The sequence below is a fragment of the Capricornis sumatraensis genome, chromosome 2 (genome assembly GCF_032405125.1).
Source record: "Capricornis sumatraensis isolate serow.1 chromosome 2, serow.2, whole genome shotgun sequence".
In the NCBI taxonomy this organism is placed as follows: domain Eukaryota; kingdom Metazoa; phylum Chordata; class Mammalia; order Artiodactyla; family Bovidae; genus Capricornis; species Capricornis sumatraensis.
The window spans coordinates 122,992,022-123,012,244 of record NC_091070.1 but is presented as its reverse complement, the minus strand read 5'-3'; the positions used below and the strand labels follow the sequence as shown (position 1 = coordinate 123,012,244).

Sequence of the window (20,223 nt, the reverse complement as noted above, 5' to 3'; positions counted from 1 at the left end):
TAGTCATTGCCTAGAGCAGGGATCTGGGGGAGAGAGGTTTTAAGACTCTTCTCCAGGAGTGTCAGAGGAAATGTGCAGTTTTTAAAAGCATTTGCAATGTCATAAATAACTGTATTTTTTTCATAAAAATAGTTATTTTGAAATTTCACATAACATCAAAAAGTCCGCAAAAGTTAAGAAACACCAGCATACCAAAATCCTTTATATGCTTATCGTGTCATACAAGACTTCCCGTGTCCTGACTGTTCTCTTTCTCTATCTGTCCTCCAGTCCTGCCAAATGACTTAAAGTTTCTAGAACTGTTCTATCAGGCTGGATAGTCCTTCACCTCTGTTCTGCCTGGAAAATACCTATTTATGCTTTCAGTGTTCAACTCTTGTCAATTCCTCTAAGAAGACTTTCTTGGCTGTCATTAGGAGATGTCAGTTTCTCCTGCCTCAGTGCACTTATATCACCTTTAAAACTTGTGATAACTTGTTTCCTTACTTATTCCTCATTAACCTGTGAGCTTCCTGAGGTCAGAGACTACGTCTTATTTATCATTATATCCTTAGTGCCTGTCATGGAACCTAGCACATAATAAGTGTTTAATACGTATCTATTGAATTGGTGAATGAAAAGAAAATTGGTTCTCCAAGGTGGTAGATCAGTTCAAGAATCTAACACTCTGGGTAGGAACTTAAGATTTGCTAATGTGATCAGCATGCCCATGTCGTTGTATGGAAAAATTTGGAGTAGAGAGGCCCTGATGATATACTTCTCATATAAACGGTTTCAAATGAATGCCCAGAGAGAGATTTGTCTGTGATACTAGAAATGAGGAACACTAGTGGTAAGAGGACCCCAGGGCTGCTAACAGTGATAGTGCAAGGTAACGTGTAGTTCAAAGGTGTGACGGATGCCTTTGTCCAGCCTTCTGGAGAGCAGTCAACTCACGTGACCAGTGCAACCAGACAGTGCCTGAGAGGAGATAAAGACTATCACATCTATTGTAACTTCGTCCATCCCTTTTTAAAATTCTGTGGGGATATCCTGAAGAATACACCCAGAAGAAGAGCTAAGGAATAGTTTCAGTGTTAGTCTTTCCTTTGTGCTCCAGTAAATAAGCATTTTGGTTTTATTTTGGAATGTTCAAGTATCTAATTTGACCCTGTAAGAGAAATAAGGTGGAAGAAAAGTTTAGGCAAAGCTGAGAAGCAGTGAGGCTTACACTGCCTTTTTAGAGCTTTCCCCAAACTGGCCCAACAACCAGTGTGGTTTGTTGCTATGGAGACCATGGAAAAAACTATAAGATGCAATCTTGACTTATGTGAAAAAATGTCTGTAAAAGTATTCCTTGTGCAGTGCCTGCACCTAGGAAGGTTGGAAGACATTCCATGGTAGGAAAGAGTAAGAGAAACTAAGAAGTCATATGAAGCAGCTATAAGGAATCTGTGTGAGCAAATAGCAGCAAATCACTTAATCCATCTGACTTTCCATTTATGAAGTAGAAAATAAGAATTATAATGGTTAACCTTTACTTCATAGAAATACTGAGATTAAGTAGATAGTATTAAAAGTACTTTAAGCCAGAAAAAGATACTTAATAAAGGGACAGTACCTTAAAGAGAATAAAAGAGAGGGCACATTTTTCCAGTTTTTTATATAACCTATATTAATCCCTTAGGGTTTTTTTTTAAATGTAACTTGGTAATAATTATGTATCACAGTCAACAAACATTTGTTGAACACCTTTCATGTGCCAGGCAGTAAGTAAAGATCAATAAGACATGATTCCTTCCTGTAAAAAGGATACAAATTAAAGAGATATGTGAAGAGTACCTTCAACAGAATTTGGATTTATTCATTCACTTAACATTTTACAAATATTTGTTGAGCACCTAGTTTATATTAACTGCTAGAGATACAACCATGAACAAAAACTATCATAGAAAATAATGCAGATAAGGATATCAAATTTATTGCAAGCCCTAGCATCAACCTTTCTGAGGAAGTGATATTCAAGCTGAGATTTAAAGGACAAAACCAAAGGTATATTCAGCAGGAAGTCACAAGAGACATCATGTAAAGCCCTGAAGTGTATTCAAGACCGAGTAAGAGACCAAATAGAAACTAATGGTATAGATTTTTTTTATTGTGACCAGATAGTTGATGATGTCATTTGCTAAGAAAAGTAATACAGAAAAAGGAAGATAATTTTAGTTTAGGATATGTAGAATTTGTGTTGCCTGTGCACATCTGAGTGATATTCAGTAGGTAATTAGATACACAAATCAGGAACTTAAAAGTACAGATTTATCTGTCCTCTTGGAGATAATCCCAGGAATCTAAAAAATTAGATATCATCAGCTAAATGCTGTTAGGTGAAACTGGGGAAACAAGCAAGATCACCCAAGGAAAATGTATAGACTGAAATGAAAGAGGGAATTCTGGTCCATGGAGAGCAAAAACAGACTAAGAAAAAGCAAGTAGAGAAGGAAAACAGAAATGGTAGTATAAAAGCCAAGAAAGGAAAATAATGTAAAATAGGAACAATTCAATGTCATAAATGATCAAATAAAACAAGGATTGGAAAATGTTTAATTTTGCAGTCAGAAGAAAATTCCTGACCATATTATGATAATGGCTAAGAGTCCAGGCTCTGGAGCTAGGTTGTTTGGGTTTAAATCCTGACTCTGCCACTTATTAGCTATGTTAGCTTGACTAAGTTACTTAACTACTCTGTGCCTCCATTTCATCATCTGTAAAATGAGATCTTCAGTAATATCCACCTGAGTTGTTATGAGAATTAAGTGAATTAATACAAGTAGAATACTTAAAACAGTATGTAGTATATAATAGGTGCTTGGTGAATATTACCTATTATATTGCCATTGCGATTTTTCTTGAAAGCACTTTCATTCAGTGTAGAACAGTGGGATGAAAGCTGAATTGCAGCCAGTTGAAGAGTAAACGGACGTGAAAGAAGCTCCTCCATTTAAGGGGTAATAGAGAGGGTTGGTAACTAGATGTACACTCAAGGCCAAGGACAGACTTTTTCTTAGGAAAGAAACTTGAAACTGAAAGGAAAAAATCAGCAAAGAAGGAAAGATTGAAGATAAAAGAGAGGGGGAGAGAGAGAGTGGACAGGCAGTAGAACAAATTTTAGAGGAGGTAGAAGGGGCATTAGATCAAAAGCACAGGAAGAGAAGCCTTAGCTGTGGACACCATCTTGTTCTGAAGGGGGCAAGTTAGAAGGATGATTCCAGATGTAAATGTTCCAAGGTAGTTGATGTCTAATAACTTCTTCCTTACATGATAAGCACATTAGCTAAAAAGAACAAAGATTGGAAAATGGGTTAAAGTATATCTGCTGAGGGGTAGAGGGAGAGATGGCTGACCAAGGTCAAGAAAAGGATTCCTTAGTAGCAAATGATTTCTGTTAAGACTGTTATAATGGCATCAGTGTCAGCATGCATTCTAGTAGTTTTGCACAGCTCAGGCATGGGCACTGGGAAGGCAGAGTGTCAGGTTGATCTAGGGTTAGGAGTTTGCAGGATCGATGCTTTAGGAGAAGAGTAGGGGCTGAGGGTCCTGACAGGAAAAGTTAAACAAGCTTGGAGTCCAGGTTTAGCAAAGAAGGAATTGGAAGGTCAGGGATGCAAAAGACTAGAAACCAGAGGTCACAGTGAGCTCTAAAATGGGGTAGTGGAAATACAGGCACAAAAGGACTTAAATATTAGAAGTACAGCTTCAGAGCCCATAGAATTCCTGAATGGTCCCTCTGGTGTTAGGCCACAGGAGTGGATGGCTGAAGTCGACTCTATCCTAGAAATAGGAAGTGAGACCAAATTTAAATTAGTTTTTTCCTGTGACACCAGACTTCCTGAGTTACTCTTAGCATTGCTTTCTTTTACTTATTCCAAATACATCAAAAATAGCATTTATTTTAACTACCATGCTAATTTTCAGCATTCTCAAAGAATAGGAAACAATTGATAATTGGAATAAAATTGAGTATCTAAAACTTACATACTTACTCATTCTATAAATTCAACCCATTTATTAGATGCATTATGTGCTTATTGGTGGCAAAAATGAATAAGACATAGCTAAAGAACTGATGACATTAGGGGAAAATATGTAGACTGAAGGTAACTATAGTGGAAAGTATTACTTCCTATTTATACTTTTCCAGCAGATTTGCTTTCCTAAAAGTACTACTTTGTTAGAGTTCATGTTACCTTGAGTAAATAGTCAGCAAATGTTATTTATTGTTATTTTACCATTACCCAAGAATAGAGATGATTCTGGAAGCATTTGGGTTAAGAAGAAAATCAATAGACTTATATTTATTAGAGAAAAATCCACATAATAATTAATTTAGCTTATGTAAGTTAGCTAAAAGTAATGGTTGTTGTTTTCAGTGATGTTTCCTTTTGCTGTGAGATGAAAGCCGGTTTATCTGTATCACCTGGCATTAATGTGCTTTCATATTTTTAGGGATCTTATCCATAGAACAACTCATCAGCCGGGTAGGTGTGATTGGGGTGACTCTCATGGCTCTTCTTTCTGGATTTGGTGCTGTCAACTGTCCGTATACTTACATGTCCTACTTCCTCAGGTAAGGAGAATTTTGTTTTTCTTTTCTTCTCATTACTTCTTGAATACATATGTAACATCATGCCCCCATCATTAATACTTAAATATTCGATCTATGATACTGCCTTTTTATTCTTCTCTGTTCTTTTGGATATTGGCCTAGAAATCTTTCTAAATGAGTCTTATTACTTATATATTGCTTGCCCTTGTTATTTATCCTACATTTATTTTTAAAATGGCAATTTCAATCTAACCTTCAACCCCTTTCATTCCCACTTTTTAAAGCACATTTCTAGTGGACAGCAATGTGAGCCAGTCCCAACTTCAGCAAATTGGTTTCTCCCAAAAGTAAAACAGTAGACGACAATGCCAAGTTAAAAGTGTAGATACACATATATCCTAAATGTCACTGGATCAAGTCTAAGGAAATCTATAAAATTGCTAGTTACCTTCTGCTCCCCTGAGGCCCCAGGAGTATTGGCTATTAAAAAGTGACAATAAAAGCATTTTTTTGCTTATTATACTTATTTTAATATTCCCCAGGAAAAGTGCAGTTCCTTAAATTACTGGGTAATGATTGAGGTTCCTCTGTTCCTCCAGCTGTCCTGTATTATGCCCAAAGATGGAACCCCAAACTCTGCTAACAGCTTATGCTTATTATAGGAATGTGACTGACACAGATATCCTAGCCCTGGAACGGCGACTGCTCCAAACTATGGATATGATCATAAGCAAAAAAAAAAGGTGAGCTATAGGCACATTAAAAACTTGTGCTGTTCAAATTCCTCAACAAGGAAATTTGACATGACTGGTGGTAACAGGGAATTTCATCTCATTTATTTTTAAGTTAGGGAACCACCAGAGACTTTAGTGTCTAATCTTGTGTGAAGGAAAAATTTCAAATCAACCTTACTTCCTAACTTCAAATATAAATTATCTTAGATAAGTTTTAGAATATCTTTTATATTTGAAGGTATTCTATATTGAGTGTTTTACCAGTCTATTATCCTGCATTTTTATAAACTTTTTCATACTTTGTTTCAACCTCCTTTTCTCCAACTACTTTATAAAATCCTTCAGATCCTCCAACTATTGTTGTTTTTATTATTTAAAAAGTACTTTTAAAATGCTTGTTTTCAAAGTGGCATTTCTAGAAATTTGTGTCTCAGTGGGTAAAAGCACAGACGCTAGATTCAGACTATCTGGATCTGAGTCCTTGGCCTACAACTCAGTGTGACTTTAAGGTAGTTGTTTTATTTCCTTATGTCTTGATTTACTTATCTATAAAATGGAAATAATAATAATGAGTTGACTGACATGCAGACTTCTTAGAATAGTGAACTATAAATAGCTCAGGGAAACTATTTATTAATAATCTCGGCAGGACAATCATTTGATTTTAATATTTTGCCTTCATTCATATGAATGAATCATTCACTTAATTGTAGAAAGCCTAGTTTATGTTGGACACTGTACTAAATGCTGAATAGTACATGGAGATAGAATGATGAGCAAGGTAATCAATTTCTACCTTCGTGAAACTTATTAGTTTACTGTTTTTATTAGAGTTAATATTACTCATATAAAAATGGTGTCATAGAAGTTTTAAGTTGATGAGTGTTTTTCCATTTCATGTGTCTTCTTTCGACACTTTCCTATAGTAAGATACATAATCAAGTCAGAAGACAATGTAAGAGAGAACAATAGATATTGGAATGATAAAGAGGTCCAGATTCACCAACTAATTCTTTATCTCCATTTGTATACATCTTCACTAGGGGACGGGAAGTAGATACACATGTGTATACGTTTATTTACTTGTATGTTTCAATCATATTCAAACTATACAGTTTATTTTATATGAATGAATATGAATGTTGATTTTTAGAATACAACAATAAGAGCAATGTTATTCAGTATTAAAACATACTGTTTTTTATAGGAACATACTGTTTGGATTTCCAGGATTATTCTCCCTTTGACTATATTTACTTTATTCATGTAGAGAGATGAATATAAAGTCATGACCCACATCAAATGCGGATGTGTACTTTTAAGCCATTTCATCACTAATCTTTCTTAAGATTTGGCTCTGATGTATACATGAACCCCTATAGACCTTGAAGTCAGGATCTGGGATGCCTTGTGGTCCTGCAGCATGTCTTCATAATTTGAGTTGCTCTCAGAAGAATCAGCCTCCCAATTTGAGCTAGTTATCACAATTTTCTACCTGGTAGAGCTAACAGTTCAAGTACAGCTAGATAAACTGCTTGCTAGAACAAAGAAATAACAGTCCTCAGAAAAATAAAACAGATTACAAAGTCAGTGAAACATAATATCTACAAAGTCAAGTCTTCAGTCAAAGCTTGCTGGGAATACAAAGAAACAGAACTCTGCAACCCATATTCAAGATAAAAAGCAACTAATAGACATTTAACTCCAGGTGGGCGCAGATAATAGCTTTAACAAACAGACTTGAAAACAGCTATTATAAATACATTTTAAAAAATGAAAAAATATACAATATTAATTAGTGAACAGAAAAGGAGTCTCAAAAGAGAAATAGAAACTATATTTTTAAAAAAAAGCAAAAGGAAATTCAAAAGCTGAAAACAACAGTAACTAAAATGAAAATATTACTAGGTAGGCTTAGCAGAGTTGAGATGGCAGAAGAATCAATTAGTGAACTTGAAAGTAGGTCAGTAGAAATTATTCAGTCTGAAGAATAAAGACACAAAAGATGAAAGAAAAATGAATGAAAATCTCAGGATGAAGCACTATCAAGCAGTCCAACAGGTACCTGTAGCTGGAGTCCTCTAGGACTAAGGAGCAGAAAAAAGTACTTAAATAATGGCCAAAAGCCTCCCAAATTTGGTGGAAAACATTAATTTACAGATCTAAGAGGCTTAAGTCAAACACAAGTTTGACTAGTTTTATATAGTCAGATTGCTAAAAGACAAAGGTAAATAAAAACTGATGAATATAGTTGTTTGTTGTTCAGTCACTAAGTTGTGACCGACTGTTTGCAACCCCATGGACTGCAGTACGCCAGGCTTCCCTGTCCTTCGCCATCTCCTGGAGTTTGCTCAAACCCATGTCCATTGAGTCAGTGATGCCATCCAACCATTTCATACTCTGTCACCCCCTTCTGCCTTCAATCTTTCTCAGCATCAGGGTCTTTTCTAATGAGTGTTCTTCGCATCAGGTGGCCAAATTATGGGCATTTCAGCTTCAACATCAATCCTTCCAATGAATATTTAGTACTGATTTCTTTTAGTATTGACTGATTTGATCTCCTTACAGTTCAAGGGACTCTCAAGAGTCTTCTCCAGCACAATTCAAAAGCAACAATTCTTCGACCCTCAACCTTCTTTCTGGTCCGATTCTCACATCTGTACATGACTGCAGGAAAAGCCATAACTTTGAATAATATATGGACCTTTGTCAGCAAAGTGATGTCTTTGCTTTTTAATATGCTGTCTAGGTTTGTGATAGCTTTACTTCCAAAAAGCAAGCATCTTTTAGTTTTATGGCTGCAGTCACTGTCTGCAGTGATTTTGGAGCCCAAGAAAATAAAATCTGTCACTGTTTCCACTTTTTCCCCCATCTGTTCGCCATGAAGTAATAAATCTAGGGGAACCATGAAGAAAGTAATACAACTTGGAAACTACATTCCATTCACTTAGTATCCAGGTAAAGGTCATTTTAAAAGGAAATGGTTAAGTCAGTGTGGCCAATGCACTTAATGTTCTTTTTATTTTTTTAATGCTTTAAAAAAATTTTTGTTTATTTATTTATTTTTGGTTGCACTGGGTGTTTGGTTGCTCTGCGCAGGCTTACTCTAGTTGCGGCGAGCAGGAGCCACTCTTTGTTGTGGTGCAAAGGCTTCTCATTGCAGTGGCTTCTCTTGTGGGGCATGGGCTGGCTCTAGGGCACACGGGCTTTAGTAGTTGTGGCACATGGACTGAGTTGCCCCAAGGCATGTGAGACCAGTCCCATGTCCCCTGCATTGTCAGGCAGATTTTTAACCACTGGACCACCAGGGCAGTCTTCTTTATTGTTATTATTTTAGCCAACGGCTTAGTTTAGCCTACAGAAATGCCATATGGTATTTGATACCATTGGTACTGTTTGTATTGGTCCTAACCATGAACACCAATGCTGCTTCTTTATCCTTACCACTTCTATCTCTTGTCACTCTTTTGAGGTTAACGTTGAGTTAAATTCTTCTTTAGGTCTACAAATCTACTTTTGTTAAACTCATCCTGTATTTGTTTTTTTTTTAAGCCAATAGGCCTTGGCCTATTGTACCCTTCAAGTAACCATTTATGACAAATGGTCTATTTTTTCTCACAAGGACCCTGTTCTTAATATCTGTGTGATAGGCTGGAACATGCCAGCTGCCACCACTGATGTGGTAGGCCCTTCCATAAGCTGATAGGAAGGACAAATGTCCCACTGATTTATTCAGTAGTAGGAAGAGATTGACAGTAGAGAGAGAATGGTGCTTTAGAAGAGGCCAGGTTTGTGTGATTTTCTGATTTTTTTTTCTCTTGTCAGCTTCTGAAAAGGAAGGAAAGAAACATTTATTGAATTCCTACCCTGTACCTGATCCTTTATCTAGGCATGTTAGCTATTATTTTATTTTGTTCTTAAATGATAATGGTAATAAGTAAATATATTGTTTCACTGATCTTCATAATCATCCAGAGATGAGGACTTGAGAACTCTAAAGCCTCACAAGTGGCAGATCCAGTCTTCAGATTTATTGCCAACTCCAGTTCTGTGCTCCTTCACCTATTCCACATTCCTTCTGGGAGTGTATAGTTTTCCCTCAGTTGTGAGCAGTAGAAAAGTGGGACTCCAGAATTCAGTCCTTCCCTGAACAGCTCAGCAAATGAAAGGAGCAGCTATGAGACGACAAGAATGGACTTTGAGGGTCCGTGCTCCTTTGCTGAAGTTTTACATTTTCTTTTTTTAACAGTAGGTCCTTCTTGGTTATCTGTTTTAACTATAGCTGTGTGTCCATGTCCATCCCAAACCCCCTGACTGTCTCTTTCCCCCATTCTTACCTCCCACCATTCCCCACCCCCGGCAACCATAAGTTCATTCTCTAAGTCTTTACATTTCCTTTTATTTCAGGATGGCAATGACACGGAGGACTATGTTCCAGAAGGGGGAGGTGCATAACAAACCATCAGGATTCTGGGGGATGATAAAGAGCGTTACCACTTCAGCACCAGGAAGTGAAAGTATCCTTTATCCATTGGCCTGTTTCTTTTTCTCAACTCTGCACCAAGGGCAGAAGAAAAATTAGTGTTGGGACAGGGACATTCTCTTCTAAGATACTGCATCAGAGTTCAGCTGGCCAGGACTGTGCTTAGGAAATAGAAAGCCATAGATAATCCTAAAATAATAAAACCATTGTCTTTGAGCTGAAGGGATCCAAACAAATCAGTCTTTCCATTTTACAGATGAGAAAATAGACCCAGAGAACTTAAGTCACTCAGTGGCTTGTGGCAAAGGTAAGGCCAGAACTGTGGTCTCCTTAGTTCTTTCCACTACACTATTTTATTTCCCAACTCCAAAAAAAACACCACAAAACAGTGGCTCCCTAAAATGACTGGTTTGTATATCGATTGTAAGGGCCCATTTCTAAAGCAGTCAGTTTTAGAAACAAATTTTAAGCAGCTCTTTATCTCCAGTAACTTCTTGGTTTAAAGAATCAAGGAGATTGTGTTAAAGAATTTGTCTTGGCCCAGCTGCTTGCAGTGTTAAACTAATTCCCAAATTGAATAACCACATCTCTTTGTGGCTACCAGGCTGTCAAGCCAAAATTTGGTGTGAGGGACTAGAGGTAAGATTGCTTATGTGTTATTCCTCCCATCTCTGGCCTGAGGAAGAACAAATTCCCTTTTACCTCAGTTGGAGGAAAAAAATGTAACCTGTTCTTGCTATAAATTATGACATACCTTTTTAGTGTGAAATGCAGGTAGGAATTAGAACAAACAAAATGGGATGACCACAGGAGAGAGGGAGGGGGGAAAGGTGACTTTAAATTTATTTAAACATTTATTTCACGTCTCCTATTTCCAGACAGAGGGCTAAACTGATGAGCAGAAGATAGCCTCTCTCCTCAAGGAACTTACTGCCTAATCATGGGGGAGCCAGACATGTAACTGAACCATGGTATTCAGTGGCCTGAACTGTACCAACAGCAGCCACTACTGAGGAGGGAGCTGAAGGGCACTTGCTGATTTGGGTAATAGAGGGAAAAATCACAAAGAGGAGGGAGGATTTGGATTAAAACCAATTAAACTTCTGTTTTAGAAAGGGCTATCTTTACTATTCTTATTACTTAAAAATTCATAAAAGCCAAACTTTAGGTTTAAGCTATCTCAGCAACACTAAGCCAAGTCAAAAAAGTATCAGGGTTATTTAACCTCTCTGAGTCCTTTCCTAAATGGAGAGGATAATCACACAGCCTCACTGAGTTCTTGGAAAGTGGCATACAGTAATGGAAAGAGCAGATCTTGGAGTAAGGCAGCTCTGACTTTGCTTCCACGCCTATTAGCTGTGTGACTTTGAGCAAGATATTTGACTCTCTGAGCTTTACTTTCCTTATCTGCAAAATGGATAAGGACACCAATCTCATGGGATTGTTGTGAATGATAGAAGATAAGATCTGTAAAGAACTGAAGAAGGTAATGTCTATAAATCCCAGCCTGTATTAGAACTCAGTAAACATTAGATCCGTTTTCCTAGCATCGTATTTATTCAAGATGATTCAAGAGAAAAGTTTGCTGTATATTTTAGGTGTTTTTCTTACTATGTAACCTTTTGAGATTTCAAAAATGACATTTGACTTAAGCTAACTAGATAAAGCAAAAATAAACAGAACCACTTACCTGAGCCACTTTCAAGCTAGTGTAAAACTGAGTGGTAGCTGTTTGGTTGTGGTGCTCTTCATGGTAAAGCTTTTATACACCTGTGTCTGAGACTGGAAAAATAGTTCTGAAATAGTACTGCTGGCTATGAAGCAGGAAATTGAAAATATGGGCAGTTCCTAGGACCCGCTATAGAAGAAACCAAAAGCATGTGCCTTCTTCATTGCTATTCCTTGAAACTTCTGTGTGATTTAAACCTTGATGCCCATTTTGTGCCAGATCTTACTCTTATTCAACAGGAAGTGGATGCTTTGGAAGAACTAAGCAGGCAACTTTTTCTGGAAACAGCTGATCTATATGCTACCAAGGTACAGAGCAAGGAAACTGAAGTGTGGTTTTTACCAATGTGATTGAAGAGAGAGCAAGACTAAATAGGCTTTGTAGCATCCTCTATGGCCAAGCCATGTAAGAGGCACCTCAGTAGCTTCAGGATCAGTCATGAAGCATTGATACCTGAATTCTTTGTGACATTGCTCCTACCAGTAGCAAAACCCTTAATGGAACACTCTCAAAAATGGAAGTTATTGGAATAGTCAGAAGAAGCTTTTAATCATCTAGAAAGGTTGCACACATCACTTCCTACTGATGGCCAAGATCAAGAGGGTGGTTCCTATGGTAGCTCCTGTGATTGTTTTTTATTCTCTTGCAAGTTAGTAATATTGTAAGAGCAGGAAGACATCCATCTGCTTTTGTTATTGTTTATTCCCTAAGTCATGTCTGACTCTTTTGTGATCCCATAGACTATAGGCCGCCAGACTCCTCTGTCCATGGGATCTCCCAGGAAAGAATACTGGACTGGATTACCGTTTCCTTCTCCAGGGTATCTTCCTGACCCAGAGATCAAACCCAAGTCTCTTGCACTGGCAGGTGGATTCTGTACCACTGGGCCACTAGGGAAGCCCTTGCTGTGGTCTAGCTCTATTTTAAAGGAGCCGGATTAAAAAGGAACCTAACTACAAAAAGAAACTTTCCTACGTACACCTAAAATGCAATATAATATAAACATGCAAAATCTATTATTTAAGGTTGTTCAAACTATTTTAATCCTTTTTGAGGATCACTTCACAGGAATAGCTGCATAGGATAGAGATAAACATAGGCTTTGGAGACAGGTAGACCTGAGCCTAACTTCCCTTACTCACTAGCTGTGTGTCCTTAAGCAAGTTATTTAACCTTTCTAAGACTTCATTTTCTCATCTGCAAAATTAAAAAGGACATACCTCATAAGAGTTGTTATGAAGATTAAAGTAGACACTGCATGTAAGATGTTTATCCTAATTTTTGGTTTAAAGTAATCATTCAATAAATTTTCCCACTACTACTATTATTGTTATTTTAATATTATTATTGTGTGTGGTTTTAATCCTTAGCCTGAACAGTGATTCATAGAGGCAGAAATATTTTTGTAGAATGTAAATATACATTTTGCGAAGACTAACTGTGATTTGTGTTTGTTCTCCCTCAGGAGAGAATAGAATACTCCAAAACTTTCAAAGGGAAATACTTTAATTTTCTGGGTTACTTCTTCTCTATTTACTGTGTTTGGAAAATTTTCATGGTAAGTATATTTTTTTTAATTGTCGAGGTTTAGATAATTGCTCTAGTAATGGGAGAGAGAAAATTGGGTTTGGTTGAGGCCGTGAACTAAATTCCAAATCCAACTGCATCAACAGAGCATGTCATCTTTCACATATCTGAGCCTCTTCCCCCTCTTCTTTTTGGGTCACCTAGAAAAGGGAGGTTGCATTTTTCTTCTGTCAGAAATTATTAGTGAGTTCTTAGGTTGTGAAATATATGAAGTGACTATAGAAGTTTCGTGTTTTACACCCTACTCTTCATAGTACTCGTTGAGTACATGACTGTATGTAACACAACTCCAGCCTCCAGCTCAGAATAGAAACCACCTGTCCTTTTTAATAATCTGTATATACCCAAAAAAGTAAATTCTAAAACATATTCCTACAGATAAATTCATCTTCTGTGCTTCCAGCTTTTACTCTTTTGTGGCTTGCCCTCCCACTCTATTGTTTATGTGCATTTTATGCACTGCTTTATTTGTCTTTACTTGTGACCCATCTGCAGGTATTAATGGATTTCAGTGTGATTATAAAAAAGGCTGATTTGACTTTCTGGTTTGATGACTTTCCCACTGAGGCTATGCTTGCACAAAGAGAAGCTTTGTCAGCTTGTTAGTTAATTTTGATCAGTGTAGATGAATGGAGGGTTCTAGATTTAACAGATATAAATGTTATAAAAAATTGATGTTAATACCCATGCAGATGACATTTTTAAATCTTGACTTTTTCAGTGGGAGAGAATAAATGAAGATAGTGTATTCAGTTATCAAGTATTCATATTATTAAGCTACTAAAGGTTTTCCCTGAGATGCAGCCATTAGGAGAGTGTAACATGTTTTAACAGCTTTATTGAGATATGATTGACATTCAGTAAACTACATATTTAACATATACAATTTGGTAAGTTTTGATATATACATATACCTGTGCAACAGCCATCACCCAAGCAACATAGAGAACATATCCATCCATCACTTCCAAATGTTTCCTCAGGCCCCTTTGTCTCTATACTTTGTAGTATTTCCACTGTATGGATGCACCACAATTTGTTTTATCTGTTCACCTGCTGATCAATATTTGTTTGTTTCCCATTTGGGAATATTAGAAATAAAGTTGCTGTGAATATTTGTCTGCAAGTCTGTGTTTGGACATGTGTTCTCTTTTCTCTTGGGAGAAAGCATTTACTTGTAGAATGGCTGGATCATATGGCAGACATGTTTAACTTTTGAAGAAATGGCCAAACTTTTCCAAAGAGGTTGTACCATTTTACATTCCTACCTGCAGTATTTGAGAGTTTCCATTATTCCACATCCTTGCTAACACTGTGTAGTCAGTCTTTTAAATCTTAGATGTTTTAATAGATGTGAGGTGGTACTAAACCATTTTAATTTGCATTTTCCTAATGCCTAATGATGTTGAACAACTTTTATGTGCTTTTTTGCCACCTGTGTATCCTCTCTGGTGATTTATCTATTCAGATTTTTTGCCAGTTTTTTAATTGTGTTCAGTCGTTCAGTCATGTCTAGCTCTTTGCAGAGCATGGACTATAGACCGTCAGGCTCCTCTGTCCATAAAATTTTCCAGGCAAGAATACTGGAGTGGGATGCCATTTCCTCCTCCAGGGGATCTCCCCAACCCAGGGATTGAATCTACATCTCTTACATCTCCTGCATTGGCCTGCAGATTCTTTACCATTGGGCCACCTGGGAAGCCCATTTTTTAAATAGGTTGATTGTTTTCTTTTTGTTGGGCTTGAGAGTTTTTCAATATAATCTGGTAACCTTTTATCAAATATGTGATTTTAAAATATTTTCTCCCATCAGTGACTTGGCTTTTCATTCTGTTAGCAGTATCCTTCAAAAATCAAAAGGTCTTAATTTCGATGGTGTCCAATTTATCCTTTTTTTATTATAGATTATGCTTTTGTGTTGTATCTAAGAAATCTTTGTCTAACCTGGGGTCACAAAGATTTTTTTTCATATGTTTTCTTAATATGAAAAATATAAAATAGAAATTTTATAGTTTTAGGTTTTACATTTAGGTCTGTGATCCATCTTAAGTTTAATTTCTAACATGATATTGGAGTATGAATCCAAGTTCACTTTTTCCACATAGATATCCAGGTGTTCTAGCACCCTTTGTTGAGAAGAATATCTTTTCTCCATTGAGGCAATTTTGCAATTTTGTCAAAAACTAATTAACCTTATGTATATGGGTCTGTTTCTGTTCCCTTTTTTTCTGTTGAGATTTATATGTATCTTACCACACTGTCTTGATCAATATGTCTTCCAATCCATGAACATGGTACAACTGTTCATTTATTTAGATTTTCTTAGTTTTTCTCAGCAGTGTTTTATAGTTTTTGGTGTACAGATCTTTCTCATCTTTCATCAGATTTATCTAAGTATTTAATTTTTAGATGCTATTATGAATGACAATGTTTTTATAATTTTCATTTTCAAGTGTTAATAGTATATAGATATACAATTGATTCTTATATATTGATTTTATATTCTGTTACCTTGCTAAACTCTCTTATTGTTTTCCTATATAGACAATTCCATCCTATCTTCTCCTCCTCTTCAAGCCTTACTGCACTGCCCAAATCCTTCAGTAACAGAATTAAGTAAAGCAGTCACCCTGATCTTGTTCCTGATGTTAGAGGGAAAGCATCCAATCTTACACCATTAAGTATGGTGTTAGCTGTTGGTTTTTCCTAGATGCCTTTATCAGATTGAGGAATTTTCTTTTATTAATAGCTTCTTAAGTGTTTTTAATCATGAAAGCATGTTTGATTTTGTCACTTCTGCATCTATGGAGATGATCATATGGTTTTTCTTTTTTAGTCTGCTAATACGGTAAAATTAATTTTTGAACATTAAACTGACCTCACATTCCTGGAGTAAACCTTACTTGGCCAGGTGTATTATCCTTTTAATGTTTTGTTAGATTTAATTTATTAATGTTTTGTTGAGTTTTTATATCTATATTTATGAAGAATGTCAGAGTGTAGTTTTCTTGTTAATGTCCTTGGTTTAGGTGTCTAACCTTAAAGAATAAGTTGAGAAGTATTTCTTTCTCTTCCAATTAGTAGAAGGGTTTGCATGGAATATTAATATATTAATAAATTAATGAATGTGATATATAATTAAATTCTATAATTGAATGTTAATATATAAATATATTAATAACTTTATTAAATGGAATCATGCGATGTGATTTTTTGTGGTTGGCTCCCTAACATAATGTTTTCAAGGTTTATCCATATTGTAGCCTCTAACTATAAATATTTCATTCCTTTTTATGATCAAATGCTATTTATTCCATTATATGGCTATGCCACATTAATTTAAATTATCCACTCATTAGTTGATGAACATTTGAGCTGCTTCATTATGACAGTCTTGGCCACTGTAAGTAATGCTGTTGAGCATTCATGTATAAGTCTGCTTGGGAGCTGTGCTGGGGCTTCGTTGCTGTGCAGGCTTTTATCTAGTTGCCACGAGCAGGGGCTGCTGTGTTGTCGCAGTGCACAGTCTTCTCGTGGCGGTGGCTTCACTTGTTGCAGAACACAGGCTTGAGGATGTATGGGCTCAGTCGTTGCAGCGCATGGACTTAGCTGCCCTGCGGCATTTGGGACCTTCCTGGACTAGAGATCAAAGCTGTGTTTCCTGCATTGGCAGGTGGATTCTCTACCTCTAAGCCATCAGGGAAACCCCATGTATAAGTTTTTATGTGGACATGTGTTTCATTTCTCTTAGGTATATATCTGTAGAAGTAGAATTGCTGGGTTATATGCTTACTATATGTTGAACCTTCTAATAAACTGCCTAACTACCAAGCTGTTTTCCAAAGCATCTGCACCATTTATATTCCTGCCAGCAATGTATGACGGTTGCAATTTCTCCACATCCTCTCCAACACTTATTATCTATCTTTTTAATTATAGTCATTTTGTTGTTGTTCAGTCGCTGAGTCATTTCCAACTCTTGGCAACCCCATGGACTGCATGCAGCACGCCAGGCTTCCCTGTCCTTCACTGTCTCCAGTGTTGTCTCAAACTCATGTCCGTTGAGTTGATGATGCCATGCAACCATCGTACCCTCTGTTGCCCAGTTCTCTTCCTGCCCTCAGCCTTTCCCAGCATAAGGGTCTTTTCCAATAAGTGAGCTCTTCACATCAGATGGCCAGAGTATTGGAACTTCAACTTCAGTATCATTATCCCAATAAATATTCAGGGTTTATTTCCTTTAGGATTAGATTGGTTTGATCTCCTTGCTATCCAAGGGACTCTCAAGAGTCTTCTCCAACACCACAATTCAAAAGCATCAATTCTTCAGTGCCCAGCTTTCTTTATGGTCCAGCTCTCATATCCATACATGACTACTGGAAAAACCATAGCTTTGACTAGACGGACCTTTGTCAGCAAAGTAATGTCTCTGCTTTTTAATACTCTGTCTAGGTTTGTCATAGCTTTTCTTCCAAGGAGCAAGCATCTTTGAATTTCATGGCAGCAGTCACTGTCTACAGTGATTTTGGAGCCCCCCAAAATAAAGTCTGGTACTGTTTCCATTGTTTGCCCATCTATTTGCCATAAAGTGATGGGACCAGATGCCATCCATGATTTTAGTTTTTTGAATGTTGAGTTTTAAGCCAGCTTTTTCACTATCCTCTTTCACCTTCATCAAGAGGGCCTTTAGTTCCTCTTCACTTTCTGCCATAAGGGTGGTGTTGTCTGCATATCTGAGGTTATTGATATTTCTCCCAACATCTTGATTCCAGCTTGTGCTTCATCCAGCCCAGCATTTCTCATGATGTACTCTGCATAGAAGTTAAATAAGCAGGGTAACAATATACAGCCTTGACATACTCCTTTCCCAATTTGGAACCAGTTCGTTGTTCCATGTCCAGTTCTAACGGTTGCTTCTTGACCTACATACAGGTTTCTCCTTACAGGAGGCAGGTCAGGTAGTCTGGTATTCCCATCTCTTGAAGAATTTTCCAGTTTCTTATGATCCATACTGTCAAAGGTTTTAGCATGATCAATGAAGCAGAAGTCGATGTTTTTCTGGAATTCCCTTGCTTTTTCTATGACTCAATGGATGTTAGCAATTTGATCTCTGATTCTTCTGACTTTTCTAACCCCAGCTTGTACATCTGGAATTTCTTGGTTCATGTACTATTCATGAACTAGGTTCATGAAACGTAGCTTGAAGGATTTTTAGCATTACCTTGCTAGCATATGAAATGAGTGCAACTGTGTGGTAGTTTGAGCATTCTTTGGCATTGCCTTTCTTTGGGTTTGTAATGAAACTGACCTTTTCCAGTCCTGTGGCAACTGCTGAGTTTTCCAAATTTGCTGGCATATTGAATGCAGCACTTTAACAGCATTATCTTTTAGGATTTGAAATAACTCAGCTGGAATTCCATCACCTCCACTAGCTTTGTTTGTAGTGATGCTTCCTAAGGCCTACTTGACTTCGTACTCCAGGATGTCTGGCTCTAGGTGAGTGACCACACCATAGTGGTTATCCAGGTCATTAAGATCTTTCTTGTATAGTTCTTCTGTGTATTCTTGCCACCTTTTCTTAATATCTTCTACTTCTTTTAGGTCCATGCCATTTCTGTTTTTTATCGTGCCCATCTTTGCATGAAATGTCCCTTTGGTGTCTCTGATTTTCTTGAAGAGATCTCTAGTATTTCTCATTCTATTGTTTTCCTGTTTCTTTGCATTGTTCACTTAAGAAGGCTTTCTTATCTCTCCTTGCTATTCTTTGGAACTCTGCCTTCAACTGGGTATATCTTTCAATATTTTGGTGGATGTGAATTGATATCTCTCATTCTATTTTTCCTGATCAATCTAGATAGAAGTTTATCGATTTTATTGAACTTTTCAAAGAACCAGCATCTGGGTTAATTGATTTTTCTGGTTTCTACTTCATTGATTTCTGCTCTGATCTTTATTAATTTTCTTCTGCTGCTTTTTTGGGTGCCTTCTTTTTCTGATTTCTTAAAGAGGAAGCTAAGATCATTGACTTGAAACTTTATTTAAATATAGGCATTTTAATGCTACAAATTTCTTACTAAGCACTATTTTATTTGTATCTCACACATACAACTTTTTTGATAGGTTTATATTTATTTTCATTCAGTTCAAAATACTTTCTGATTTCTTCTTTAACTCATCGGTTATTTAGAAGTACATTATAAAATATTTGGGCATCTTCTGAATATCTTTCTGTAAATACTTTTCTAATTTAATTTCATGTGGTCTGAGAACATATTTTGTATTATTTGAATCTTTTTAAGTCTCTTGAGGCTTGTTTTCTGGCCCAGAATATGGTCAGCCATGGTTAATGTTCTTTGTGCCCTTGAATGGAAAGTGTATTCTACTCTGGTTGGGTGGAATAGCCTACAGGTCTCACTTAGGTCAAGTTGATTGATAATATCGTTAAGTTTTTCTGTACTCTTACTGATTTTCTGATGCTTGTTTATTGAGAGAGGGGTGTTGAAATTTCCACCTATTGTTGTGGATTTGCCTTTTTAATTATATCATTTTTTTTTCTTCATGTATGTCATGTAGGGTCACTATGTACCCCTTGATGAAATCATTCTTTTATTATTATGAAATGACCCTTTTAGTCTCTGGCAACATTATTTTGCTATGAAGTCTACTTTGTCTGATATTAATATAGACAATCCAGCTTTCTTTTGATTATCATTAGCATAATAAGTCTTTTTCCATGCTTGTAGTTTTAACCTATTTGTATCTTTATATTTAAAGTGGGCTTCTTGTAAACTGCTTACTTTTATATCTAATCTAATGGTCTCTGCCATTTATTTGTCATATTTGGACCAGGAGTCAGCCATCTGCAACCCCTAGGCCAAATCCAGCCACCACCCGCTTTTATATAAAAAGTTTGATTGGAACACAGCCAAGTCCATTTATCTACACAGTCATATGACCGTGGCAGAGTTTGCCAACCTCTGGTTTAGACCATTTATATGTTTTTTAAACTTTTTTATTTTGTACTGGAGTATAGCCAATTAACAAACAATGTTGTGATAATTTCAGGTAAACAGCGAAAGGACTCAGCCATACATATACATATGTCCAT

General features: G+C 36.6%; 1 protein-coding gene across 1 annotated transcript in view; it reads left to right on the top strand.

The window, feature by feature from the left end:
• The window catches only part of GPR89A (G protein-coupled receptor 89A), a 46,933-nt gene that overhangs the window by 21,178 nt on the left and 5,532 nt on the right, over positions 1–20,223 (top strand). Inside the window, exons 6-10 of the mRNA XM_068964257.1 lie at positions 4,483–4,603; positions 5,245–5,325; positions 9,724–9,833; positions 11,748–11,836; positions 12,994–13,086. Of these exons, the coding sequence (XP_068820358.1) occupies positions 4,483–4,603; positions 5,245–5,325; positions 9,724–9,833; positions 11,748–11,836; positions 12,994–13,086 (494 nt within the window). The remainder of the gene's footprint in view (positions 1–4,482; positions 4,604–5,244; positions 5,326–9,723; positions 9,834–11,747; positions 11,837–12,993; positions 13,087–20,223) is intronic.